Genomic DNA, 22,948 nt, shown 5'->3' on the forward strand with positions numbered 1-22,948 from the left:
TCCTCCTTCTCCTGAGTACTGGACTTAAAGGCAGGAGCCACCATACCCAGCTGAAATACGTATTTTAATTGCTAGCTCCCCTGGGCTCCTTACTGTGACCCCTTTAGCATTTCAGCTAATCTGTAACAAGGTTTTGGGCCTCAGGTCCCTCAGTACCTCTTTGTAATAAAAATTATTCTAAGCCAGCCAGGACTGCAAAGCCATAAACCACACAGGAACACAAATGGGGCTGGAGAGAGGGCTCAACTGGCTGCTCTTCCAGAAGCCCAGGTTCAGTTCCCAACACCCGCATGGTGGCTTATGACTGCCTGTAACTCCAGTTCCATGAGATCAAATGCCTACTTCTGACCTCTGCGGGCACCAGGCATGCATGTGGCACACATACATACATGTAGTCAAAACATTCATACAGATTAAAATAAACTTTTTAAAACTAAAATAAACACATACAACTCTATAAGATCTATCACTTGGAATATAAGGGCTGCTATTTCAGTCATGCTGATAGAGAAAGATTGACAGACAGAGAAACGGATCTCTAAACACCCTCCTCTAAACACTCACCCCTATTAGACTAACGCTAAGCAGTCCTGGGACTCTATTACCAATCAGCCGAGGGATCTTTTGCTCTGTTCCTCTTTTGCTCTGTTCTGATGGAAGCTACAAAGAGCAACTCTCCTTCCATGTCGTGTCTCTAAGCTGCTGGTGTTGGGATCTAGAATTCTTTGGCTCTGGGCTTGAAATGCCCAAGGCTCAATGCCACCCAGCGGCTGGTGTGACGTCTCTGTATTGGGCCCCGCTGTTCACAGTGCTGTGTAGCACCTTACAGCTAGTCTGGAACCCGGTCATGTAGACTTGGCTCCTCCCAGCGTTTCGTCATCTGCAGCTGCCACTCTCGCATCTTTTCAACAGTGCGCGATCCTTTTGTCATCTGCGGTCCTGACTTTTCCTGGTATCAGCCCTCCGCAGTCTCTGCTGTGGACCACTCTCTGGGGCTTTAGCTCCCGTCTGCTTCACTGTGCCTGGAGCTCTGCTGGGGGAGGGGGTGTCCGAGAGCTGTCTGTTCAGTCCTCCAGTTACCAGCGCCAACCTGGTAGTTTGAGGGTAATTAGCCCCCATAAGTTCAGAGGAAATGGTACTATTAGGAGGTGTGGCCTTGTTGGAGGACAGGTGCTGCAGTGGAGGCAGGTGTTGAGGTCTCCTAGGCTCGAGCTACATCCAGTGACACAGATCACTTCCTGCTGCCTGCACAGATCAAGATGTAGGACCCTCGGCTCCTTCTCCAGCACCATGTCTACAAGCATGCCACCATGTCACACCAGGATGGAGATGGACTAAACCTCTGGAAAATTATGCCAACCTAAATGTTTCCCCTTAAAAGAGTTGCCGTGGTCACCGTGTCTCTTCACAGCAATAGAAACTCTAGACTCTGGCCCTCCTGAGACAAAGACTATAGACTAAAGAATACGGGGTGGGGTGGGGCATGTAATGTTTTGGGATCTAGGCTACACAAGGTGAATAGTGTACTGGAATGAGGGCCCATTCCCTCCACCTGTAGTAATAAGAGCGGCAGGGCTGCGTCCCCAGCACCCCAGCTGCCTGGCTAGCTTATGCCCTGAAATAACAACACACAAATTGTATTCTTTTAATCACTGCTTGGCCCATTTCTATCTAGCCTCTTCTAGGCTAACTCTCGCACCTGGACTAGCCCATTTCTAATAATCTGCTGTAGCCCACGAGGTGGCTTACCAGGGAGATTCTAGCCTACGTCCATCCTGGGTCGGAGCTTCATCGCATGTGTCTGCCCAGGAGCCGGGAGCATGGTGTCTCTCTGAGGCGTCTGCTCCCGAGAGGAGAGCTATCGAGTCTCTGAGCTCACTTCCTCTTCCTCCCAGAATTCTGTTCTGTTTACTCCTCCCACCTATGTTTTAACCTATGAGGGCCAGCCAAGCAGTTTCTTTATTTAACCAATGACCTTCCTCCATCATCCATCCACCCACCCAGAGAAGGATGAGAAGAGAGCTATTTATCCCATCCAGTCTGGAGCAGAGATTCACAACCCACCCCCACCAGGTGTCGCGGGTGAATGAGGTGTCCCTCCCTGACCAAACTGATGACCTCACAGGGATGCCCCATTGTAACTGTGGGCAGCATGGCCTGAGGATCATCAGAAGTTGCTGTGCAAATGGAATCTTCTGGAGCCGTTTCAGGGTACCCGAAACTGCTGCAGCCGGAGCAGAGACCCCCCCCCCAACGTTTAGCAGCATCCATGAAGTCTTTGGTCTCTTGATTGTTTGCTGCTGCTTTGACAGCATCCCTCAGTCATTCAGAATCATCTGTGGGGCTAGGAGATGGGCATCTGTTTCTCTGCTCAGGCAGCCGTGGGGACATCACCACGATAATTTGGAGACTCTCCCTAGTGGCTCCTCCCCCTATGTAAAAACTGGCTGAGGCTGAGGTTGCGGTTCCCTGTCCTCCAAGGGCAGCCGCAACAAAATCCTTCACAACCCTGCTGGACTTGGGAACTAAGGAGTCAACAGGAGGTTCCATCCAACCCCCTTAGACGTGGCTTCTGCTCTAGCTGCCCTCTGATGGAGAGGGGTGGGACCAACAGCTCTTGATAGGCAGCCTCACTGCTCCTGCCTGGCAGCTTCCGCCACTGTGATTAGTTTTAAAATTACATACATGAATAGATTGTACTTTGATGAAATCAGCCTGCCCATTCTCTTCCCTCCAACTCCCCCAACACCCTCAAGAATCCATTTTTCTTCCTGTCCTCCTGGACCCTTTTAAATCAACTGAACCCATTTAATGCACCCACAGGTGCCTGGGTGTAGGGCCATCCACTGGAACATGGATTTACTCATTTTAAAATGCAAAAATGTTAAGATGTTTTGACAAAGATCTGTCATGAAATTAACATTTTCTTCCAGAAACTTCAATAACGATTAACCTCTAGCCGACACTCTCAGGGTGGCTTGAGTCCTCTTCCTGTCTTAACGGATACCCAAAGTTCCTGACTTCCACCTTGGCTCCCCTTAACCTTCTTGGTGTAATAGACTATAGCAATCTGCGATAGTCATAACACTGAGTCACCCCAAAACTCACGAGTTTGAAGACCAGTTGCATGCCAATGTTCAAACCATATCACATGGCAAACTCAGCACGGAGGGGAGGGCAGAGAGGTGAGCAATTCTGAAGTATCCTCCCACTCTGGGATTTGTCTATGGCTTGGTCCCTGGCTTTAGAGTTGAAATAAGTCTATAACTCCAGTAAAAAGATAATGATTCCCATTTAACCCTTACATTTGTGAGCTGTTAAAAATCAGTTCAGCCAGGTGGTGATGGCGCATGCTCTCAATCCCAGCACTCAGGAGGCAGAGGCAAGTGGATCTCTGTAGCCAGCCTGGTCTACAGAGTGAGTTCCAGGACAGCCAGGACTACACAAAGAAAGTCTGTCTTAAGAAAACAAATGTTTAAATGGATCTAAATTGATCACCTAGTCAAATAAAACAGGACCTTGGCCTCCCAACTGGAGCAATGATGGCTCTACCCTTACTACGTCAGGAAAACCTACAGTATGATTGCTGCAAACCCAATGAGCTGTTAAATATAATCACATAAAATGGACTGACAACTTTGGGAGCTGGAATGAAGCCTCCCCCATTAAGATTCCAGCTTTCTTCCCTGAGTACTGGTCAATGCCTGGGAAGGGGCCAGACCTGACCCTACAAGTTTAAACAACCAGAGTCTCCCTGACCAAATCAGAACATTCCAGGACCTTCTTACAAACTGTAGCAGCCACATGGAAATAGGGATTAAATGCCTGGTATTTTAAACCGAAAAAGAAATAAATAAAATATTAGTTAGCATCCTGACTCTTTCACTAATTCAGTTTTGCAATAAAATTTTCTGTCACACATCTGGATTCAGGTCAGTGCTTTTCAGTGCTTTACAGCGAAGTTGTCTCTCGCTTACAATCAAGGGATACCATGCTGCCATCAACGGAACACACGACCCTGGGTGTTTGAGGTACATCTGGGACATTTCTCGGCCTTTATAGAGATCCTGCTGTGTTAAAAAAAAAAATGGCAGAGACCTATATGACATGGAAACAGCCCATCAGGCTTCCTTGAAGACCAGCTAGCTGTGTTTCGGGCAGTTCGCCTCAGGAATTGTAATCTATCGCCCCCTGCTGGTCACTGTGTTGGCGCTCTGGGTGGCCAGGAATGGGCGTTTCTAGATTCACACAAATACAAATCACCCAGTGCTGCCTGCTTGCTCGATTTTTGCCTGAGGGAACAGCCATATGACAATTATCTGAAGACTCCGTCTCTCCACGAGAAATCATTGCGACTTCTAGAATCGCCCAGCTAGAGCTCTGCCTCCCCACTCCTCCGCCCCAAGCCACCTTTTTAACGCTTTCGCGGCCTGCCAGGAACCAGTGCAGTTTTCTCTTAGGATGGGGTGTGCGTTAGGGTCCTCTAAAGAAAGTCCAAAAAGACTCAGGGATGTACCTTTAAAGTATGGACACACAGCGAAGGGACCTGCGGTCTGACTTAAAACCGCGTTCCTAGCTCTCCTAGGAGACACGTTTAAACGCGAGCACTGCCATTTTTCCTTTTTCATTTTTATTCTTTTTTTAACCATAATTTAAATACTTTAAATAGACCTTTATGACCCAGCTAAAATGAACCAAAAATCACGACTCTAAATAACCGTTCCTGGAAGCTAATCACGCGAAGTGCGTCAAAACCGCTTGACGTTTTGCATCTACTCACCTTGACAGAAAATATTTTAAGCAAAAGGGGGGGGATCTCCCCGGAAGCGGGTTGGGGAACCTCTTTCCTACCTAACGCTCCTCCCACCTGATTCTCCCCCCCCCCTTTTGAAAAAAAACAAACCAGGGCTCCAAACGCATTCTGATTATCTCTAAATGTCCCGGGGAAAGGGCACTGTAGGAGGAGATTGTCAGTGCCTGTCGCTGTTGACCTAGGGAGGAACCTCGTCCTTGGAAGACAGAGAAGGTGAGCAGTCGGCCAGCCACCCCCACAGCCCAGTGGAGGGAGGAAGAACGCAGCGGAAGGCATTCCCAGCCCTTTTGTGCCTTAGAGTGCTGCTTTCCCATTTCTTCAAAGCGCTAATTCTTAGATTAAAACTACGAACGAAATAGCTGGCCGGACACCACACCCTTCCTGGCCATCCCTCACCACCGGTTCAAGTCCCTGGAGAGGAAGTCTTCCCCCCCCCCCCCCCATTCTTTTAAGCATCACCCTCTGGGAGTTTGAAGATAAAAAGAGTGAAAACCACAAACAAAAATAGTCCAAATACTGTTTCTGAAAAGCCAAATGACAAGGACAGTTATCACCCGTCCGAATTCTTGGGCAAAATGCTCCAGGGCACAATCCCCCCCACACACACACAGGCAAAATAAACGATAACTGAGCGACGAGGAAGAAGGTGGGGCCCCGCCTGGGGCAGAGGCTGGGGGTTGGCCCAGCACTTGGCCATGAAGACCCAGGAACGCCCTTAACAACGGACGCTGTCCTCGGTGCTGAAGCCTGTTTCTTGACTCAAAACTCGATGGACCGGTACTGAGCGGATTTCCAGGCCTTCTGTTTTTAATATCCTGCTGAGCCCAAGAGTCTTGATTGAGTTGGAGTAGTAGAAAATCAGAGGTTAATTCAATCGGGAGCCCCTCAGTCTACCTTTCTCTTTGGCTCACCGGAATACCATCCTCAGGAGTGCAAAGATAATAAATCAAAAGGTCACTAACATTCCATTCATAAAGACAAGCAGGAGCCTTCATTTTCCTCCCTACCACAAAGGAGAGAGTAGAGAAAGGGGAAGACACCTTAAGGATCGACCCAGCCTGGGTTAACTTGTGATATCTACTGTTGTAAAAAGAAAATAAAATCTTTTCTTTCCTACATGTTTGTTTTTGCTAAGGCACTAGTAATGAGCCCTTTGAAGTCTGTGGTCAAAGACATTCGTGGTTTAACATTTCTCCGTTAGTGCGCAGGTGAAGCCAAGGCACGTTCACAGGCAGTCTTGGAGGAAGGCTAAGGAGACAGGGGAAAGCAGCAGAATTGTAGGTATTTAGGACCAGGAAGATTTGTTGCTTCCTCCCTTAGGGCCAGTGGGTCTTGAGTGTTTAAGCAGTGGCACCCAGCTTCGTTTGAGGGGACATGTCCTTCATGAAACACACGCGCGCGCGCGCACACACACACACACACACACACACCTACCCAGGAACTGTGGCGCGATAGGACTCCAGTTATGGCTCAAACCACCCTTCGGGTGCTTTTTGTCTTTAAAAAGTGCGGGGGCTTTTTTGCGAGGCGGAGAGAAATCAGCAGCGTCTTCTTTGGTAGCAGGAGCAGCGCTATTATTTCAACCTCTTTTGTTGAACACAGGGTATCTTCCAGCCCTGACTCTTGGAGCTTCCTCACGGAAATTTCGGTGATTCGTGCAAATTTTTGATGTTTCCGTTGCATGGTGATGAAAATCGATAAGATAGTCACAGAAAAGGGACAGGCCTGGGGTAAACTATCTAGGACCCAGGCGTGCGCATCAATAAGCCCCGTCTGCTGAACCGCAATATGAGGGGAATCACCATGAAAACGAGTAAAACGATCACGGAGTACTCCCCGTCACTCAGACAGACCCAAAGATCAAGTTTGCTTTGTCCCCAAAGAATAAGACACGGAGGGCGAGAAAAGTGGAGTCAGTAGGTAGCTGCGGGAAGGCTTGAAAAGGCCAGCAAGTTACCGAGCTTGGCGGGCATCTCCAGGTGTCGTCTGGGGCGCACCAGGAAAAAAACGCTGTCAGCACAGGGTCTCTGGGTGTTTGGCGCCCTCTGGTGGAAAATTTTCAGCTACCGACTTTTATGCTGGGGTACTTCACCCCGCTCAGTAAGGTGCTTGAATGTTGCTAAGAAAGAATCTTTAAACACCATGAAATTGAAAAGAAGTGAGGAGAGTGGGCCAAGACAAAGAGTGGCTGTCCTGTCTTCCCGGAGCCACCTCCACGCTCGAGTTCCTCAGGCGTGTGGAGAGGCACTCGTGCGTGTTATTAACCTTCAGACATGATCAATCACGAAGATTTCTTTTCCCATCCTCAAGGGAGGGGGCTCAGAGAAAGAGGGATGGGACCCCTTTTCTCTGATGGTACCAGGTAGCTGTGCTCGAACGAGGTGTTTTGGGGGTGCCTCTAACTGATGAAGAAGCTGAGCTAGGAAACTCCACCGTCTGGGTGGTCCCTTCGTCTCTGTTTTGCCTTTACAGCAACCCTGACTCAGTAGAGCGCCCCCCCCCCCACCCAGAATTCCACTCATAGAAAACCCTGTGGGAAGTCACGGATCCAATCACGAGAAAGGGGTTAAGGTAATGCTGGTCTCTTCTTAATCATCGCTAATTTCTTAGCTCCAGCAGGCCAGCATCAGCACAGATGATTCTCGTCTTCTCCAAGAAACGGGAAGGGGGCATAGAAGAGAAGAAGCGCCCAGTGAGACAGACTCCTACGTAGGAATTATCTTTCCCTGCCCTCACCCAATGTTGCCTATCTCAAAAAACCAGAGCGTGCTGAGTACGTTCTGGATTACTCATAGGACTTTGTTTTCCCCCTTCTGATCGAAAACGCATGAGCTAGATTTATGATCGCCCTATAAAGCTCCAGAGGTGGTCAGACACCTGCAAAGGAGCCCCACCGCTCCGCGGACGAGCTGCCCCCGCGAGCAGCGGCCTCGTGATTCCCCCCGCCGAGCGGGTCCCCGCCTCCCCACTCCGCCCCCGCCTCCCCCAAGCCCAGAGGCCGCCTCTCCGGATCTCTGTCTTCTCCAGGCTCTCGCGTGCCGGACCAGGGACGAGCGAGCAAGAAACCAGCCTGGGGTGATACCCGTCACGTACGCCTGTGGCTGAGCAGAGACAAGCCGGGGACGCTTCGCAGAGGAGCGGCGAGAGGGTCCAGCTCGCGATCGCTGAACCAAGGTGGGTAAATACGAGATCGCCGGGACTTGTCAGTGCCCAGCCTTGGTTGTTCAATCCAGTCCTCTCAGCCTGCCGCTTCTTGTCAAGCCCTACCGCACCCCATCCTACCCTGCGCGCGCTCCTGTCGCCCACCTTCCACAGCCTAGTGCTTCCCGCCAGTCCAGTCGCAGCTGTCTTTTGGCGCCCTCCGCCCCTCCTCACTCTTGCGATCCTTGTCCATGGTTTCTTCCTGGGGGCACATTGGCGCTGAAGTGACACCAGAGCCATTTTCCCTTGCGCTTCGGGGATCGGAGCTCGGGGCTCTCGGATACGCGCCTGGGTAGCAGCGGCAGAAGGTGCGAGGAGCGATAACCTGTTACTTCCCCAGCACCCGCGTTCCACCGCCGCCCGCCGAGCTTCGAGAGCGCGCGCGGGGGGACAGAAGCCCAGCCCGAGGGACGACGCGCAAGAGGCGGCTGGTGGGCTGCGCTCTGCGGGGTCTTAGATATACCCAGATTAGTTCTCTCTCTCTCTCTCTCTCTCTCTCTCTCTCTCTCCCTCTCTCCCTCTCTCCCTCTCTCTGTCAGCGAGCAAGCACGAAGTAGGGCTACCGAGCACTCACTCAGCCCTAGGTCTCTAACGCGACGGGCGCAAGTTCGCCTCCCAGGTGACGATCTCCTTTCTACCCTCCACTGCCTTCTCTGGCTCAGTGAGACGAACTCTGGGGAGTAGGTAGAGTAGAAACAGCGAATCTGGGACGCAGCCTTGCCCTAGGCTTCGGATAGCTAGAAACGAGGTGGGACAAGAAGCCGACCAACAAACAAGGTTCCAACTCGCTGCCTTTTGACTGTCTGGAGTGCAAGGTGACTGGTTCTTAGTGGGTCAAGTCCTAGGGAAAAAATAAAACATATATATATTCACATATATATGAATCCCTTTTCCCTCTCACCTTGTCTCACCAAAGTCCCTGTCCCCAGCGCTGTGAGCCTTCTTCATTCCAAGGAATTAGCCAGACACAACAACCGGAACCAGACACCGAACCAGACGTACCCGCCCCGCGCGCCCTCCCCTTGTCTGCGGGTCTGCCAGGCTGCTGGGAGCCCAATGGGGCTTGTCTCGGCTTGGCTGGAATTCACTCGAAGAGTGCTCCTAACCCTGTCCCCACCCTATCCTCCGCATCCTGAACCCGCCTCGGAAGTCCCTTAGCTCTGAGCCTCGCCCGGGGTCACCCGGTTGAGCCTCCAGACTTGAGAGTCGCTCAGGGCTACTGTGCCTGCGCCCCAGTCTCGGAGCGAGCGAGCGCCTCCCCACCCCCTCCCACCCACAGCGCACCGGGACCCAGTCAGCTCGCTGCCCTTGGTCTCTCTTCTGTCTCCGAGACTTCTGTGACCCGGGCCGCAGGACCCAGAAGCTCTCCCCAGCGCAGCTCTCCCTTCTGTTTGCAGCCTGTTCCTGCGCCCAACCCGCAGGGGACCCTTGAACAGTAGAGACCCCGGGACCACCGAGCTGATGGCATCTTCCACTCCTCCGTCTGCTACCTCCTCGAACGCGGGAGCAGATCCTAATACTACCAACCTGCGCCCTACAAGTAGGTCCTGCCCCAGTTTCCTATTAAATGGACTGCAGCGAGGGTGGGGGCGCTGGGACCGCGGGAGGCTGCGCTGTCGGAACGCTAAAGGAGAGAGTGGAAATGATGGAGGCTGGGAAACAAATGGGGCCCTATCCCAGGTTCCAGCTTAGAGGTCATTTGGCTGCCAGGGACACGAGGTGACTCCCAGGGCACCGAAGAGCGATGACTTCACAAGGGTCTGAGGCATAGATCCCTAGGGTCTTAGCGACGGAATGAGACGCGCAAGGCAGTCGTTACGTTGTTGTTTTTTTGTCTGATGGGACAACAAGGGTCAGAACAGGGAAGGCGGTGTGAGGAACCCGGAGTCCCAGCGAGAATAGTTATTTTGCTCTAGCTTTGAGCTCAGACCTGACCTCCTCCTCTCCTCTCCCTTCCTCTACCCCCAGCGCTGTACTCATAGTCCATAATCAGGGGAAATTTCGACGTTAATTGCAGCTTTTAGAAAACTCAGGGTCCCTAATTGCTCCAAATTTGTATCTAGCTATTGACGAGTGAGGGCGAAGCCAGAGGCGTGAAAGGTGCACAGAACTGCTTGAGATTCAATTAATTACATCTTAGAGACAAAAAGGGCGGGGTGGGGGATATTAGGCATCTTCCGGAGTGGCACGGTGTGGGGGGCTAACTAGGAGAAGAAATGGCTTGCCAAGCCGGGAGGCAAAAGCACCCCTATGCTTTTTCCTGGTCCAGAAACCTGTCAGCAGGTGACAAGTCTCGGAGAGAACAGGGAAACCAGATAAAGGGAGCATTTATGCTTCCCCACCCGATGTGTCTCTAATTCCGACTGACTTTCTGACTCCTTGAAGAGGAGAGGAGACACGGGATTTGTCTTTTTTCCTTTTGGGGGTGAAGTCTTTCCCCACCCCTCTCCCACAAATCTATCAGTTCCAGACAGCTATGGTCCCAGAATCTCTCCAGGGGAGGAGCTGAGGTGGATCGGTGTGGTCGAGAGTGCTTCTTGTTGCTGCGTTTTTTACGGCACCACTTATCGTAAGCTTGTGAAAACAATTGTGCTCTTCTTCGCAAGTGTCAAGAAGAAGGCAGGAAAGCCCCCTTCAATCTCTGGGGCAGACTCTGGAGCAGGAGGCCCTAATTCCTCAGGCCACTTTGCAGTTCCCTTAGCAGCCCCCTCTTTCTGTATGCAGGCAGGCTACAATTATACACACAACAAAGCGAGGCTCGGGTGGATCGCCAGTGCTGGTAGCACGTGAGCCAGGCGCTGGCGGCGGAGGCGGCGGTGGGAGCTGGCCTGGCAGAACTCGAGGCCTGCGCCCCTTTTGTCTGTTGATTGCATAGATTTCTTTTCCAGGCCTCCTCAATCTTACTCCAGTCTTCATCCCCACAACGTACACTTTTCTCCCTCTCCTGCAGGGGTGGGGGCAACCCTTCACACTAGGCACCCCTGCATCCTACATCCAGATCGCCCCAGTCCTCAAATGTCTGGCCTCAGCAAAGGCGAGGCGATGGTCTGAGTTCACGTGTAGCGTGGTGCCCCTGGAAACCACCAAAACGGAGGGCAGAGTTCTAAGTACCCCTGCCGGGAGAATGGCCTTTTCCTAGGAACACCTACCCTTAACTGAAGAGCCCTGGAGCTCGGGCTCCAGGCTTGGTTCACTTTCCGCCCTCCCCGAAAGACACACCCCCACCTGCCCAGCTTGCTCTGCTGGATCAGCTGGAAGGCGTTGGTTCTGCTCACGCGCGCGCGCGCGCGCCACACACACACACACACACACACACACACACACACACACACACACCTTATTCCAGCAGCCCCCTGGCAGGCAGGCTCTCCCGCAGATAGGAAAAGGTGTTCTCAACTCCGGTCACAACAAAGGGGCTCTCGCCCATCTTTCTTCCTTCCTGTCTTCCTGTTTTTATCAACCCCTAACTTGAAGGAAGAAAATAAACAAATTGAACTGTTTCTGAACGCCAACCTCAGGCTAAGTGACCTTGGGAAACTCTTAATCTCTCGGAGCTGAAATGTTTTTGTCATCTAAGTCTTGACCCACACTCCTGAGTGTTTCGTGGGTTGTTTTGTTGATTGTGTGAGACGGCGTTTAAAGAGAAAGCACAGATATTGGGAGGAAGTAGAGCTCTGTGCTCCAGGTACTATTATTAGGGTTTTGTTGTTGCAACGATTTCCTTTTTGTCAGTGGAATTCCATCTGCGACATACTGTCTCCCGACGTCAGGCCGTTTCTTCTCCCCTCTGGGGCTCTGTTGTGCCTGGGGTTTAATGGATGTCACTCTGCTTATCGCTGCCAACACTCGTGCGTCGCTGGAGGAGCGGGCCCGGGTGGGGTGGGGGGATGGGAGGCGCCTTGCTGGGAGGGATGGGGAGGGGATTTCTCTTTGGACCCACCCTACACGAAGGAAGGCTTCTCGGGAGCGGTAGGCTGCCTCTTCGCATTCTTGGCTGGGAGTTAACACCTGAGTGCCTCCAAAATGGTCTGGTTAAAAAAGGAAAGTCCTGCAGCCGGCGGTTCAGACCCGGAAGAGAGGTGCCCGCATCCGCCTGCTCCAGACCTTAGGAGTCCAACGGAAGGGTTAATGAGGGGCAGGTTGCGAAGGGGTTTAGGGGTGGGCTGAGGACAGGAAGACTGGCGCACCATTGTCTTCTCTGCTCCCCAGTCTGACATGAAGCAGTCATGCGAGTCCTATCATCTAGTCAAATACTATTTTTCACCCAATTAATTCCTGAACTCTTCTGCGACCCCATTTCATGCCAGTTTATTTTAAGCTGCCACTCGGCTGGAGACCCGCCAAGAAATTATGAGACGTTTGGGTCCCAGATGCCTCTGTGTTCCCTATATGAGCTGTTGTCCTCTTCAAGCCCGAAGACTGAGAACTGGGGCTGGGCCCAGCGGGTACGATAGCTGAGCCACGCAAGCGCCAGGCCATCTTTGTGTGTGTGGTTAGCTTTTGCCCTGGTGGAGAAGCTTGTGGGTGGGGTCCATAGCTGTGAGCCTCCCTTCTTCAAAACACGGTTCAGTACCTGAAGTCAGCAGCAGGCAGGAAGCTTTCTGAGAGCTGGGAGCTCTGTCTGCGAACCAAAGGTGTAGGTAGTTCCTTGTTCCTTCCAGAGCAGAGATTTTCGGGAGGCGCGCGCTGGGAAGGACCTCTACAGCCCTCTCCAAAACCTTTGTGCCCTACACAGTTTCTCACCGGCCTGAACCTTGCTAATTTCTTTTTCCTGTCTTTGCCCCTAGCATATGATACTTGGTGTGGCGTCGCCCATGGATGCACCAGAAAACTGGGCCTGAAGATCTGTGGTAAGTGAACAGGCCCTCAGGGGTGGGTCTCTTCAGAGGGAAGCGATGATTGTGCCGGTGGGTTTGTAGGCGTGTCCGGCATCTGGAGGAGGACCCTGGCCCTTGAACCTGGTGTTCTAACTCCTTTACAGTTCCCGCATCCAGTAGAAGCGGTCCCTAGCAGGCCCTGGCTCTCCTCATTCAGCAGGAGAGGTCTTTTCCTTTGGAGACCCAGTAACCAGAAAACGCTTAGATCCGGGGGGACTCATTTCACCCAATAATGCTTCGGAAGTGGGGATACAGCACCCCCAAGCGGCAGTCAGGCTGTTCTCCCCGGCCCCGGGCTGCTTGGCTAACTAGTGCTTTCTGCCCTCGAGTCTGTAAAAATCTCATAAAAATTGCGAACTGGTCTGATTTTCGGGGCAAGCAGGCCTAAGGCGCAATATTTATCAAGGCTGCTACTGACACTTTGTGGTTACTCACTCCATTCTCCATCCCCGATTGAAAGTGGCTTCCCCAACTTAAGGGTGCAATTGTCACCCTGATTCAGATTTCATTCTTGGGGCTTCAGGGGCCCAAGAAAGTAAAAGGCTTGCCCGCAGCTCTAGGTGGCCTTTGTAGGGGAAGTGTGAGCAGCCTGGACCGGACGGTTTGCCCTGCGGGTCTTCGACGGCAGCAGAAAAGAAGGAGGCGGGGCAGGTGCGGGAGGGGAGCTGCAGGGAAGGAGAGAATGTTGGGGGTGGGAGGCGGTTGCCAGCAGGGAAGGAAAACAGATCGGGGAGGGGGAGGAAAAGGAACGAAGGGTCTGAAGTGAAAACGCCCCAGGGTTGTAATTTTTTTTTTTAAGAAGAAGAAAAAAAAAAGGAGATTTGTTCGAAGGGACACAGCTGAATGGCTCCGGCTGAACAATGAGGAGCTGCTTTCCCGACTACATTTCTAAAATTCTCTAGCCTTATCGGGCCAGAAAATACGGGTTTCCCTGGGCAGGGGGTGGAGAGGCGGTGGAAGATTAACGAGGGACTTATTAAAGACCCATCCGTCAGCTGCTGGGCACGAGATAGCAGCGGAGCCGGTGCCGCCGCTTGAGCTCCGCCCCCCAGCCTAAGGAGCGCAGAGACCCGGAGGGGAGTGGGTGCTGAGGAGGCTTGACCTGCCCGCCTCTCCAACTCCCCCTCCCTCCGGTGCCCAGGTTGTAGCGGTTGAGAATCGGTGGGAAGAGTGGTTCTTTAGGGCCTTTGGAAATCAGTGTCCTTCCATATTTGGCCGCGCATGATCCTCTTCGCATCTCTGGGGCCCTGGATCCCGGAATCCACTATTAACCGTGCGCGAGACCTAGCGCGTATTCAGGAAAGCCCAGCCCTGCGGCCATAGAACCCAGGGGTTTAGAGAGTCCCCAGCACGCAAAACTGGTGGGCCACACCAGAAGCGATCTCTACGCAGGGGCAGTCAAGAGCCCAGAGCTTTGTTCTATTAATAGCCCCTTCCCACTCCCACCCAGCCATTCCTGGCTTAATGGCCCGTTTCCCGCCTGGTCCCTCTTGGCGCTGTGGCTCCCGCCTTCTGCTGTTGTCATTGTCGTGCAACCCGGCGGCAAACAGAACAGAAAGAGCCCTAGAGTCTGCCTGGGCGACGCAAGGAGTAGGGACAGGTTCCAGGTGAAGGGCACTTTTCTTCTGCCACCTGTCTGTAGGAGCTAGGACTTGAAGGCACAGTCTCTATTCTGCCTCCTCCTGCTCTTGCAGCTGGGCCTTGGAAGATGAGATCCAAATACTCCTGTTGGAGACAGACCCGACGTCTGGGGGCATGGGGGCGGGGACTGTCATCCGTAAAGAGATTCCTCTCTGTACACACACACACACACACACACACACACACACACACACACTGGGAGAAGTTGCACCCTGAGTGAGATGAGGGAAACAGGACAGTACTGTGGGAAAATTACACTAACCAGAATGCTGTGCCTTTGAAGGCTTGGTGCTGGAAGAAGGCAAAAGCAGAGTAAGGGTTTGTTTCCCATACTTCCAGTCAATTTTCCATTTTAAGCGAGTGGAAGTAGCGTGTGCTAGTCAGCTACTGTTGCCGCTGAATCCACAGCCCACTCCAGCCCATTCCCAGACTCCTCTCTGTCCAGACCATTTTGCACCTGGCGGTTTGCACTGCCTGGACCTAACACCAACAAGACTGACTTGATGGCCAAGGATCTAATAGTCTGTTTCTTCAAATCCATCATCCTGGATGGTTCCCTAAGCATCTGCATGCTTTGCTGAGATTCAGCTCTCACCCATTCCCTACCCCCTCCTCCTTACTCCAGGGAATGAAGCTGCAAGGATGGCCACAGAGTCCCTAGTCATACCCTCTGCTCTAGAGGCAGAACCCCCTGGGAGAGTAATCAGATGGAAGAAACCCAAGGCTCTGCCAAGAGCTGGAGAGTGGCTGCAGGCATGGTGGCATGACCCAGATAGAGTGAGTGGCAAGCATGCCTAAGCTTCTGGCTCTGCCAGCTCTCCAGCGTGTCCTTGGTCTTCCATCACTTACCTCTGCAGAGGTCCAAAACTTGCTGCCCAGACAGACCCTCCACACGTGTTCTAAGTTTGTAATCAATTGCCTATTCTAAAGATGGGGATACCTCAAATGCCTCTCCGTATCGCTGGTGTCTTGTGAAAAGTGCAGATCTGTTAATATGTCCTGTGCCCACAAAAACTAAAAAGGAGCTCATGTCCCAAAGCTGCGTGGTGCTGGGTTTCAGCATCCCCTGTGTCCGGTGACCCTGTGTCTTTATGCCACACCTTGCTTGGAGTTTCATTTAGAAACAACTGTGCAGAGCATGGTGCTTTGTTTCCACACTGCTCCTAGGGCCCTGGCCTTTGCTATGGGGGATGAGAATGGAGAACACCCACCGACCCAGAGGGGGAAGTCCCCTCGGGATGCCGCTCATCTTCATTTGAGGCTGGGTGGATGGCCATCTATGACTTGAATCAACACAAGCTGCAGGCTCTCTCCCCTGTGCCAGTTACTCACAGGCCAGCACTAAATCCTGGTGGCTGGGGTACAGAGCAAGAGAGAATACGGGGTGCTTCTGGGAAGTTTGAGGGCCCCCCCAGTCAAACCATTGTTAAAGCATCCACCTCAAGAGCATCCTCCAGTAAATTTCATCCTTCATCCCCTATCATCCTCCACCTCACCATTCCTAGAGAAGCAAATAGCTCCTTGCAGGGCCTCTCAGAGCCAAGAGGAGCTTTGATCAGACGATAGAGACTGCAGGGGAGGCCTCAGATGGACAGCGCCACCCTTCATTGAGCCGCAAGGATTTGATTTCTCCAGTCAGATACACTCTATAACCGTTGTTCTTGACCAAGGGAAACAGTGCCGGGGCCAGGACCCTACAACCCTCTCATGAATGGGTGCTGCCTCCTGGCTGTGGACTCTTGATTATGTCTTAGGGATCTTGGTTTCTACATAGACAGGTTTGAGAGCGGGGTACAGTGCTTGATGGGGGTGGGGGAACATGCTCCAAGTTGGCAGGCCCTCCTGTTGGGTTCAACCCTGCTTCCTGGAGTGCTGCTGAGGGTATTTGCACTACATGCCATGAGCAAGCGAGGTTTCTTCTCCTTCTTAGGGGAAGTGATGGGGTGCTGTGAATCCCAGCCTGAACTCAGAGTTCATTTCAATATGCTTCTTGCGTAGCTTCCTGTCATTACTGTGACAGAGGTGGCCAACTGCCAGACTGAAGCTTCTGGAGGGGGAGAGATTGGTCTCACTGCCTCTGTATCATTCTAACTACATGACAAGCTGCTTTTCTACAAGTGCTCCATAAGTACCTATAGCTAGCTAAGCCTATGTCAAGTGCTCCATGAGTACCTATAGCTGGCTAAGCCTATGTCAAGTGCTCCATGAGTACCTATAGCTGGCTAAGCCTATGTCAGGTGCTCCATGAGTACCTATAGCGAGCTAAGCCTATGTCAGGTGCTCCATGAGTACCTATAGCTGGCTAAGCCTATTGTCAGGTGCTCCATGAGTACCTATAGCTGGCTAAGCCTATGTCAGGTGCTCCATAAGTACCTATAACTACCTAAGCCTATGTCAGGTGCTCCATGAGTACCTATAGCTGGCTAAGCCTATTGTCAGGTGCTCCATGAGTACCTATAGCTAGCTAAGCCTATGTCAGGTGCTCCATAAATATACCTATAGCTGGCTAAGCCTATGTCAGGTGCTCCATGAGTACCTATAGCTGGCTAAGCCTATGTCAGGTGCTCCATAAGTACCTATAATTGGCTAAGCCTATGTCAAGGCTGGAAGATGTTGAAGCTTTCTTGCCTTTTCTCTAACACTGTATCAGTGGAGCCAGGTGACTCAGGAAAAGCTGCACTGCATTTTTGAGTCAAAAGTATTACACCTGTGATATTTACCTGGTGGCAGAAAAAGGCATCTTCCTTAACTTCCAGGACCTTATCTTTCTTCCCTCTTCTGCCCTCACCCTCCTCCCCCTGCTGTCATTACCCTCACCCTCCTCCCTCTGCTGTTCTCACCCTCCTCCCTCTTCTGTCCTCACTCTCCTCCCTCTGCTGTCCTCACTCTCCTCCCTCTGCTGTCCTCACTCTTCTCCCTCTGCTGTCCTGCTCTCCACGCTACTGCGCTCTCCCTTCCTCCTTCTGTTGGTCTTCACCCTCCTCCCTCTTCTGTCCTCACCCTCCTCCCTCTACTGCCCTCTCCCTTCCTCCCTCTGCTGTCTTCATCCTCCTCCCTCTTCTGTCCTTATCCCACTGGTTCCACAGCCCCAACGTTGTCAGCATCCTCTCTGGGTCCCCTCCTTCCAGACCCCATCCTGGGGCGGGTTACTGGAGTGGAAGCTGTCCAGTCAACTTAATTCAGTTTGTTGTCACGTCGAAAGAAGATGGGGCTCACTTGCTGCTTTTCTCTCTTGCATGACTGGGTCTGTGCCACTGATGACACCAGACACAGCCCCTCCCCGCCTGAAGGCAAGCAGTGCAGAGTCACTGTAGATAAACCCATGACACTGGGTGGCTTCTCTTAGCAAAAGTGAGAGCCCTGCCTGGAGGGTCAGCCTGTGGGTCGCGCAGCTAGCCTTCGGTAGCTCGGCGATTCCCAGTCTCTCTGACCTACCTTCTTGTGCTTTAGGCTTCTTGCAAAGGACCAATAGCCTGGAAGAGAAGAGTCGCCTTGTGAGCGCCTTCAGGGAGAGGCAGTCCTCCAAGAACCTGCTTTCCTGTGAAAACAGTGGTGACGCGGGTGCCCGCTTCCGGCGCACAGAGACCGACTTTTCCAACCTCTTTGCTCAAGGTGGTCCCTCCCCAGACCTTACCATGCCTAGCCAGTTGGTGCCTCATTTGAGGGTCTTGATTTCCCCCTGAAATTTTACTTCTTTCACTAAGAAATATCATTACTCTGTGAACCCTCATGAAACTGCTTTTCTGACCTTGGTGTGGACCAGTCTCCCTCCTTCCCTACTGCCCAGGTCCCTGCTGTTTTGAAAGGTAGATGAAGGAAGTCTGTAAGTCATTCAGTTCTAAAGACACTCCTAGAGACAAATAGGGACACTTATCTTCCAAGATTACCAACCTCCAAACTCCCAACCCACTCTGTGGGAAGCTGTGTATCTGGGCCTCATGACCAAAAATCGTAGACTCACTTTCCTTTTGAAGATCCTTTGCTAGCTCCTGTGGGCTCTGCAATGCAGGCTTTGGGAGGTGCCTTCCCAGGCCCTCCTCAGCAACTCAGGGGACTCTCCCCTCCCTTACCTCTGGCAGAACCACAGAAGCCACAGCTTTATTAAACCTCCGAGACAGACATGCCCTGGATGGCCACACAACCCACACTTGGGCTATCCTGGAAACGTCACTCAGGGTCCCAACAGCTCTTTTCCTGCTCACCGCTCTAAGTCTGCTCTACAGAGATGAGAGCCCAAGTCACCTTCAGATATCTAAAAAATAAGTCTAGGCCCCAAAGGATGAAGTCAACAGGAAGATGGTGGTCCCCTCTGTCACCTTCTAGAGCCCATACCCACAGCGGCCCCACCTTCTGCTGTCCACTGATCAAACAGATCATTAATACCAAACCAGATGCATGGGGACACCTGGTCTCCGGGAGGCCAACAGAAGTACTTCACATCGTGTCCCTCCCAGGTGTCCATTCAGCAAATGGACAGCTGCCAGGGTCAGCTGCTCAAGGTTCCTCTAAGCGCTCACTCCTCCCCCATAGCCTGACTCTCTGGAAGTGTGGAAAGACCTAGGAATGCATCCAATGTCTTTGTGTGGGCAGAAGTGCATCCTTCTGGGGATGGGAGCATCCAAATAGCAGTATAGATCCGTATCCTGGAAAGCCACGGGGCCCCTCTGAAGGTTGGCCCAGGGAAACATAAGTATGAGGCAGGTGCTAATCACTCTTTGGCTTCCCTTCTCTGGTTAGATCTCCTTCCGGCTAAGAATGGGGAGGAGCAAACCGTGCAGTTCCTGCTGGAAGTGGTAGACATACTCCTCAATTATGTCCGTAAGACGTTTGATCGCTCCACCAAGGTGCTGGACTTCCACCACCCACACCAGTTGCTGGAGGGCATGGAGGGCTTTAATTTGGAGCTGTCTGACCACCCCGAGTCTCTGGAGCAGATCCTGGTTGACTGCAGAGACACCCTAAAGTATGGGGTTCGTACAGGTAAGCGTGAGGAGGGGTTGACCGTTTGCCTCACCTAGCTGATCAGGAGCACGGCCAAATCGTGTTGAAGTGGCCCTGTCCTGGTGAGGGAGGACACCAGGTCTTCAGTGACCACAAGGTCATGTCTGGGCCACACTGACTAGAGCGACAACCCTGGCAAAAGCTTATCATTTCTTTTAAAACTAAAAATGGTACAGATATGTGTCAATAAGTCATTTTTTATTGCTTGCTTGTTTGTTTTTGTTTTAGGCTATTCATAACTTAAAGAGAGCAGAGAGACTATCCCTTTGGTCGTTTCTCAGATCCACCTCACGCTCCCTCACCTGACATTTGCACTGGGGAACTGGCCTGTTTCTCTCTCTTCTGGGGCCCATTTCTAAGGGTTGTCATTACAAACTCTCACAAACTATGGGGATTCATTCTTTCACAGTTTTGGAGGCTGAGCCTTCAAAATCGAGGTGTCAGCAGGCCCAGGCTTTCTTTGAAGGTGCTCAGAAAAGATCCAACCTTGATTTTGTGGGTTTTGGTCTTCCTGGGCGTTCTCCTTGGCATTCCTCAGTTTGTAGACGCCGCACGGTGGCCTCGGCCTTCCCTCCACATGGCCTCTTCCCTGTGAATGTTTGCCATAGCTTCTCATATCTTCTCTTCACATAAGGACACCCCCTTCTGTGGATTAATGGCCTTGTCTAGATTGTTTGCACCTTAAAAACCCTATTGCCAAGTAGATTCACAGGAACAAGGGATTGGGCCTTGAATTCATCTTTTGGGGGAATACAATTCAATCAAAAACACCCAAGAGAGCCTCCTTTCTGTCCCTTCCTTCTTCTCTCCCTTTCTTCCTCCCTCCCTCCTCCCCTTTTCTCCCCCACTTACATCATATTCCAAATGAGTCACCAAGTTCTATTTCCTACTCAAAGATTGTCCTTTCGCCTCCTCGTCACCTTTCCCAAGTCCTCTCTAATCAGTAATCCTGGCTCAAGTGGTTACTTTAAAATCACCCCAAGTTCAAAGACATTTTAAACCTCTGTAGGAGCTGTTTCTTAGCACTGAAATAAAGAACAGTTTCTCTGCCTGGCGACTCCCCTCAGGCAGACAGATCTTCAGGAACTGGGGGTCCTGGTCACAGTTGCCATCACAGGGGGAAGCCTTGAGGTGAGGAATGGCATGGTGTTGTTTCTTTCCCTCTCTGCCTTTAAGTCCCCTCATCTAAACCCCTAGAAGATAGACTGGCGATCAGGATCGGGGAGGCTGGTGGCAGGAAAGCTGAGTAAGACAGCCTGGGTGTCGGAAACAAACTATCCTATTGAACTAACGAGGCTGACCAAAGACACTGTTGAAATAGGGAATTCCGAGTAGCTTTTGAGGTCAGCCACCACCACTGGTCTGAGAATAGTCTCATTTTATAGTTACTGAATAGGCCAGACTCAGTCACATGCATGAAGTCTGCGCTGTTTGTTGAAGGAAAGTACTCATCAATTCAGCTCCACTACCACCCCCTTGGCTAACCTGTTCCTGGGGAGAAGTGCTGTCTTGCTGGCTTAGAAGAGAATCAGGATTCCCTGTGTCAGCTTGACTTGCTTTGGCATTCTTTTTGCTTTACATACTTTCTCCATGGTAGGGTAAGACTATTTATCTGTCTGCCTGTCTGCCTATTTATCTATCTATCTGTCCATCCATCCATTCATTCATTTACAAAATCCCAAAGAAAACACAGAATCATGCCATGACAGCATCTCACGCCTGAGGTCAGAGAAAGCCTATCATTGGTCACTGTATATCATCTCATGTATGAATCCACTGAGCTGTTTAAGTCTGTGCACTTCTGATGGGCACAGCAGCTTCCGGAGGCATACGTTCACATTTACAAAGTACGTAATCTTCCACACCACGTGGAGCTTTCTACTGCCCTTCACAGTGTTGGCACCGGTTAAAGGACACCATTGCTGCTGTATCAAAAGCCAGTTCCTGATTGCTGGTCTATAATTTCGAGTATGCATTCAAACCCCTGAAGGATATTAGTGCCCAAATAATGAGTTGGGTTCTAATAATGGAGCATATTCCTCTAAGTACAGTCTAAGAGGGGATATGGTGGCATTTGACATTGTTCTATGAATTAACAAAGGCCAGCACATGATTTTCCGCAAACTGGCGCAGAGATGAGGCAGCCTTCAATCAGAGCAGCCACTTAGGGGATTGCTGACTTGTTCTTTTTTTAACTTCTCATTACGGAAATTTTGAATTTATACCAAAGTAGAATTGTATAATGAACCCATGCGCCCAACACCTAGCTTTAACTATTAACAACTCCTGCCCACATCACGTCACCCTGACCCCTTCTCTGCACTGTGTGGAAGCAAGTCCCCAAAAGAATACTATTGCATCAACACCTATCTGCATGTTCAAGAATTTCTTTTAAAAAAAAATCACATCAATGTTCCAACTGTAGAAAACTTAAGTTTCTTAATACTATGAAATATTCAGTCGCCTCATAGATATATAAGAGCTTTTGCTGAATGTTGTCTCAATTCTCTCGAATCGGAATCCAGTTCTGTTCATGCACACTGCTGTTGGCTTATACACATCCTGTTCAATTGATTTCTTCCTTCGTCTCTTTCTTCTTTGCAGTTTGTTTGTTGGGAAACCTTACTTTAAAATACTTTCTCCCCTTACTTGAGATTAAACCATGCATTATTTAGTGTCCTGTCATAATTGAAGTCAAAATCTGGGGTTGGACTTGGAGGTGTGTGGCTATAAAGCCAATACTGAGAAGGGGACGTTAAGAAGACCCCAGTTTGAGAACAGTCTGGGCTACATGAGGAGACCTATCTACAAAATCACAGAAAGAGCAAAAGATGAAGCGGGAGGAGGTGAGGGGAGAAGGAATGGAATGTAAACTAGGTTGCTGCTCAGTAGAAGCTGTTAGAGGATTCTGGAAACAGATGCTATAGCTATCTGATAACGGGTATTGGGGAACCTCTGCACCTTATCTCAGTGGACAGACTGTTTCACTTCGTATCAATCTTTGTAGTGTGTTCTTCTGCCATTCTGTGTGGCTTCGGTGCGTATCAAATAAAGTGTGATGAGCTTATTTATAATCCAGTACTATCTTAGGATGAAGGAACTGTTTTAAGAACTGTATATGCTTTAATGGATATCAACAGAAGTGTTTCTTTAGAATATTTTTGTTACTTAACAATTTCATAATGTATACAATGTATCTTGCTTACAGCCATCCCAACTCCCCCCTCCCAGTCTCCCTGGCTCCCTTAAAAGTCCCATGCCTATCTTCATGTTGCCTTTTGATTTATTTTGTTTTATTATTATTATTTTTTTGTTTTCCAAGACAGGGTTTTTCTGTGCAGTCTTGACTGTCCTGGAACTCGCTCTGTAGACCAGGCTGGTCTCAAACTCATAGAAATCTGCCTGCCTCGGCATC

General features: G+C 51.0%; 1 protein-coding gene across 1 annotated transcript in view; it reads left to right on the forward strand.

Moving 5' to 3' along the window:
* The first annotated feature begins 7,524 nt into the window (after nucleotides 1-7,524).
* The window catches only part of Gad1 (glutamate decarboxylase 1), a 40,148-nt gene continuing 24,724 nt past the window's right edge, over nucleotides 7,525-22,948 (forward strand). Inside the window, exons 1-5 of the mRNA XM_041631579.1 lie at nucleotides 7,525-7,987; nucleotides 9,412-9,554; nucleotides 12,802-12,864; nucleotides 17,983-18,144; nucleotides 19,270-19,512. Coding sequence (XP_041487513.1) covers nucleotides 9,476-9,554; nucleotides 12,802-12,864; nucleotides 17,983-18,144; nucleotides 19,270-19,512 — 547 coding nt within the window. The 5' untranslated portion in view covers nucleotides 7,525-7,987; nucleotides 9,412-9,475. The remainder of the gene's footprint in view (nucleotides 7,988-9,411; nucleotides 9,555-12,801; nucleotides 12,865-17,982; nucleotides 18,145-19,269; nucleotides 19,513-22,948) is intronic.

This window comes from Microtus oregoni, unplaced genomic scaffold (genome assembly GCF_018167655.1).
Source record: "Microtus oregoni isolate MIOR12 unplaced genomic scaffold, Mior012 000037F_ref0000500, whole genome shotgun sequence".
Taxonomy (NCBI): domain Eukaryota; kingdom Metazoa; phylum Chordata; class Mammalia; order Rodentia; family Cricetidae; genus Microtus; species Microtus oregoni.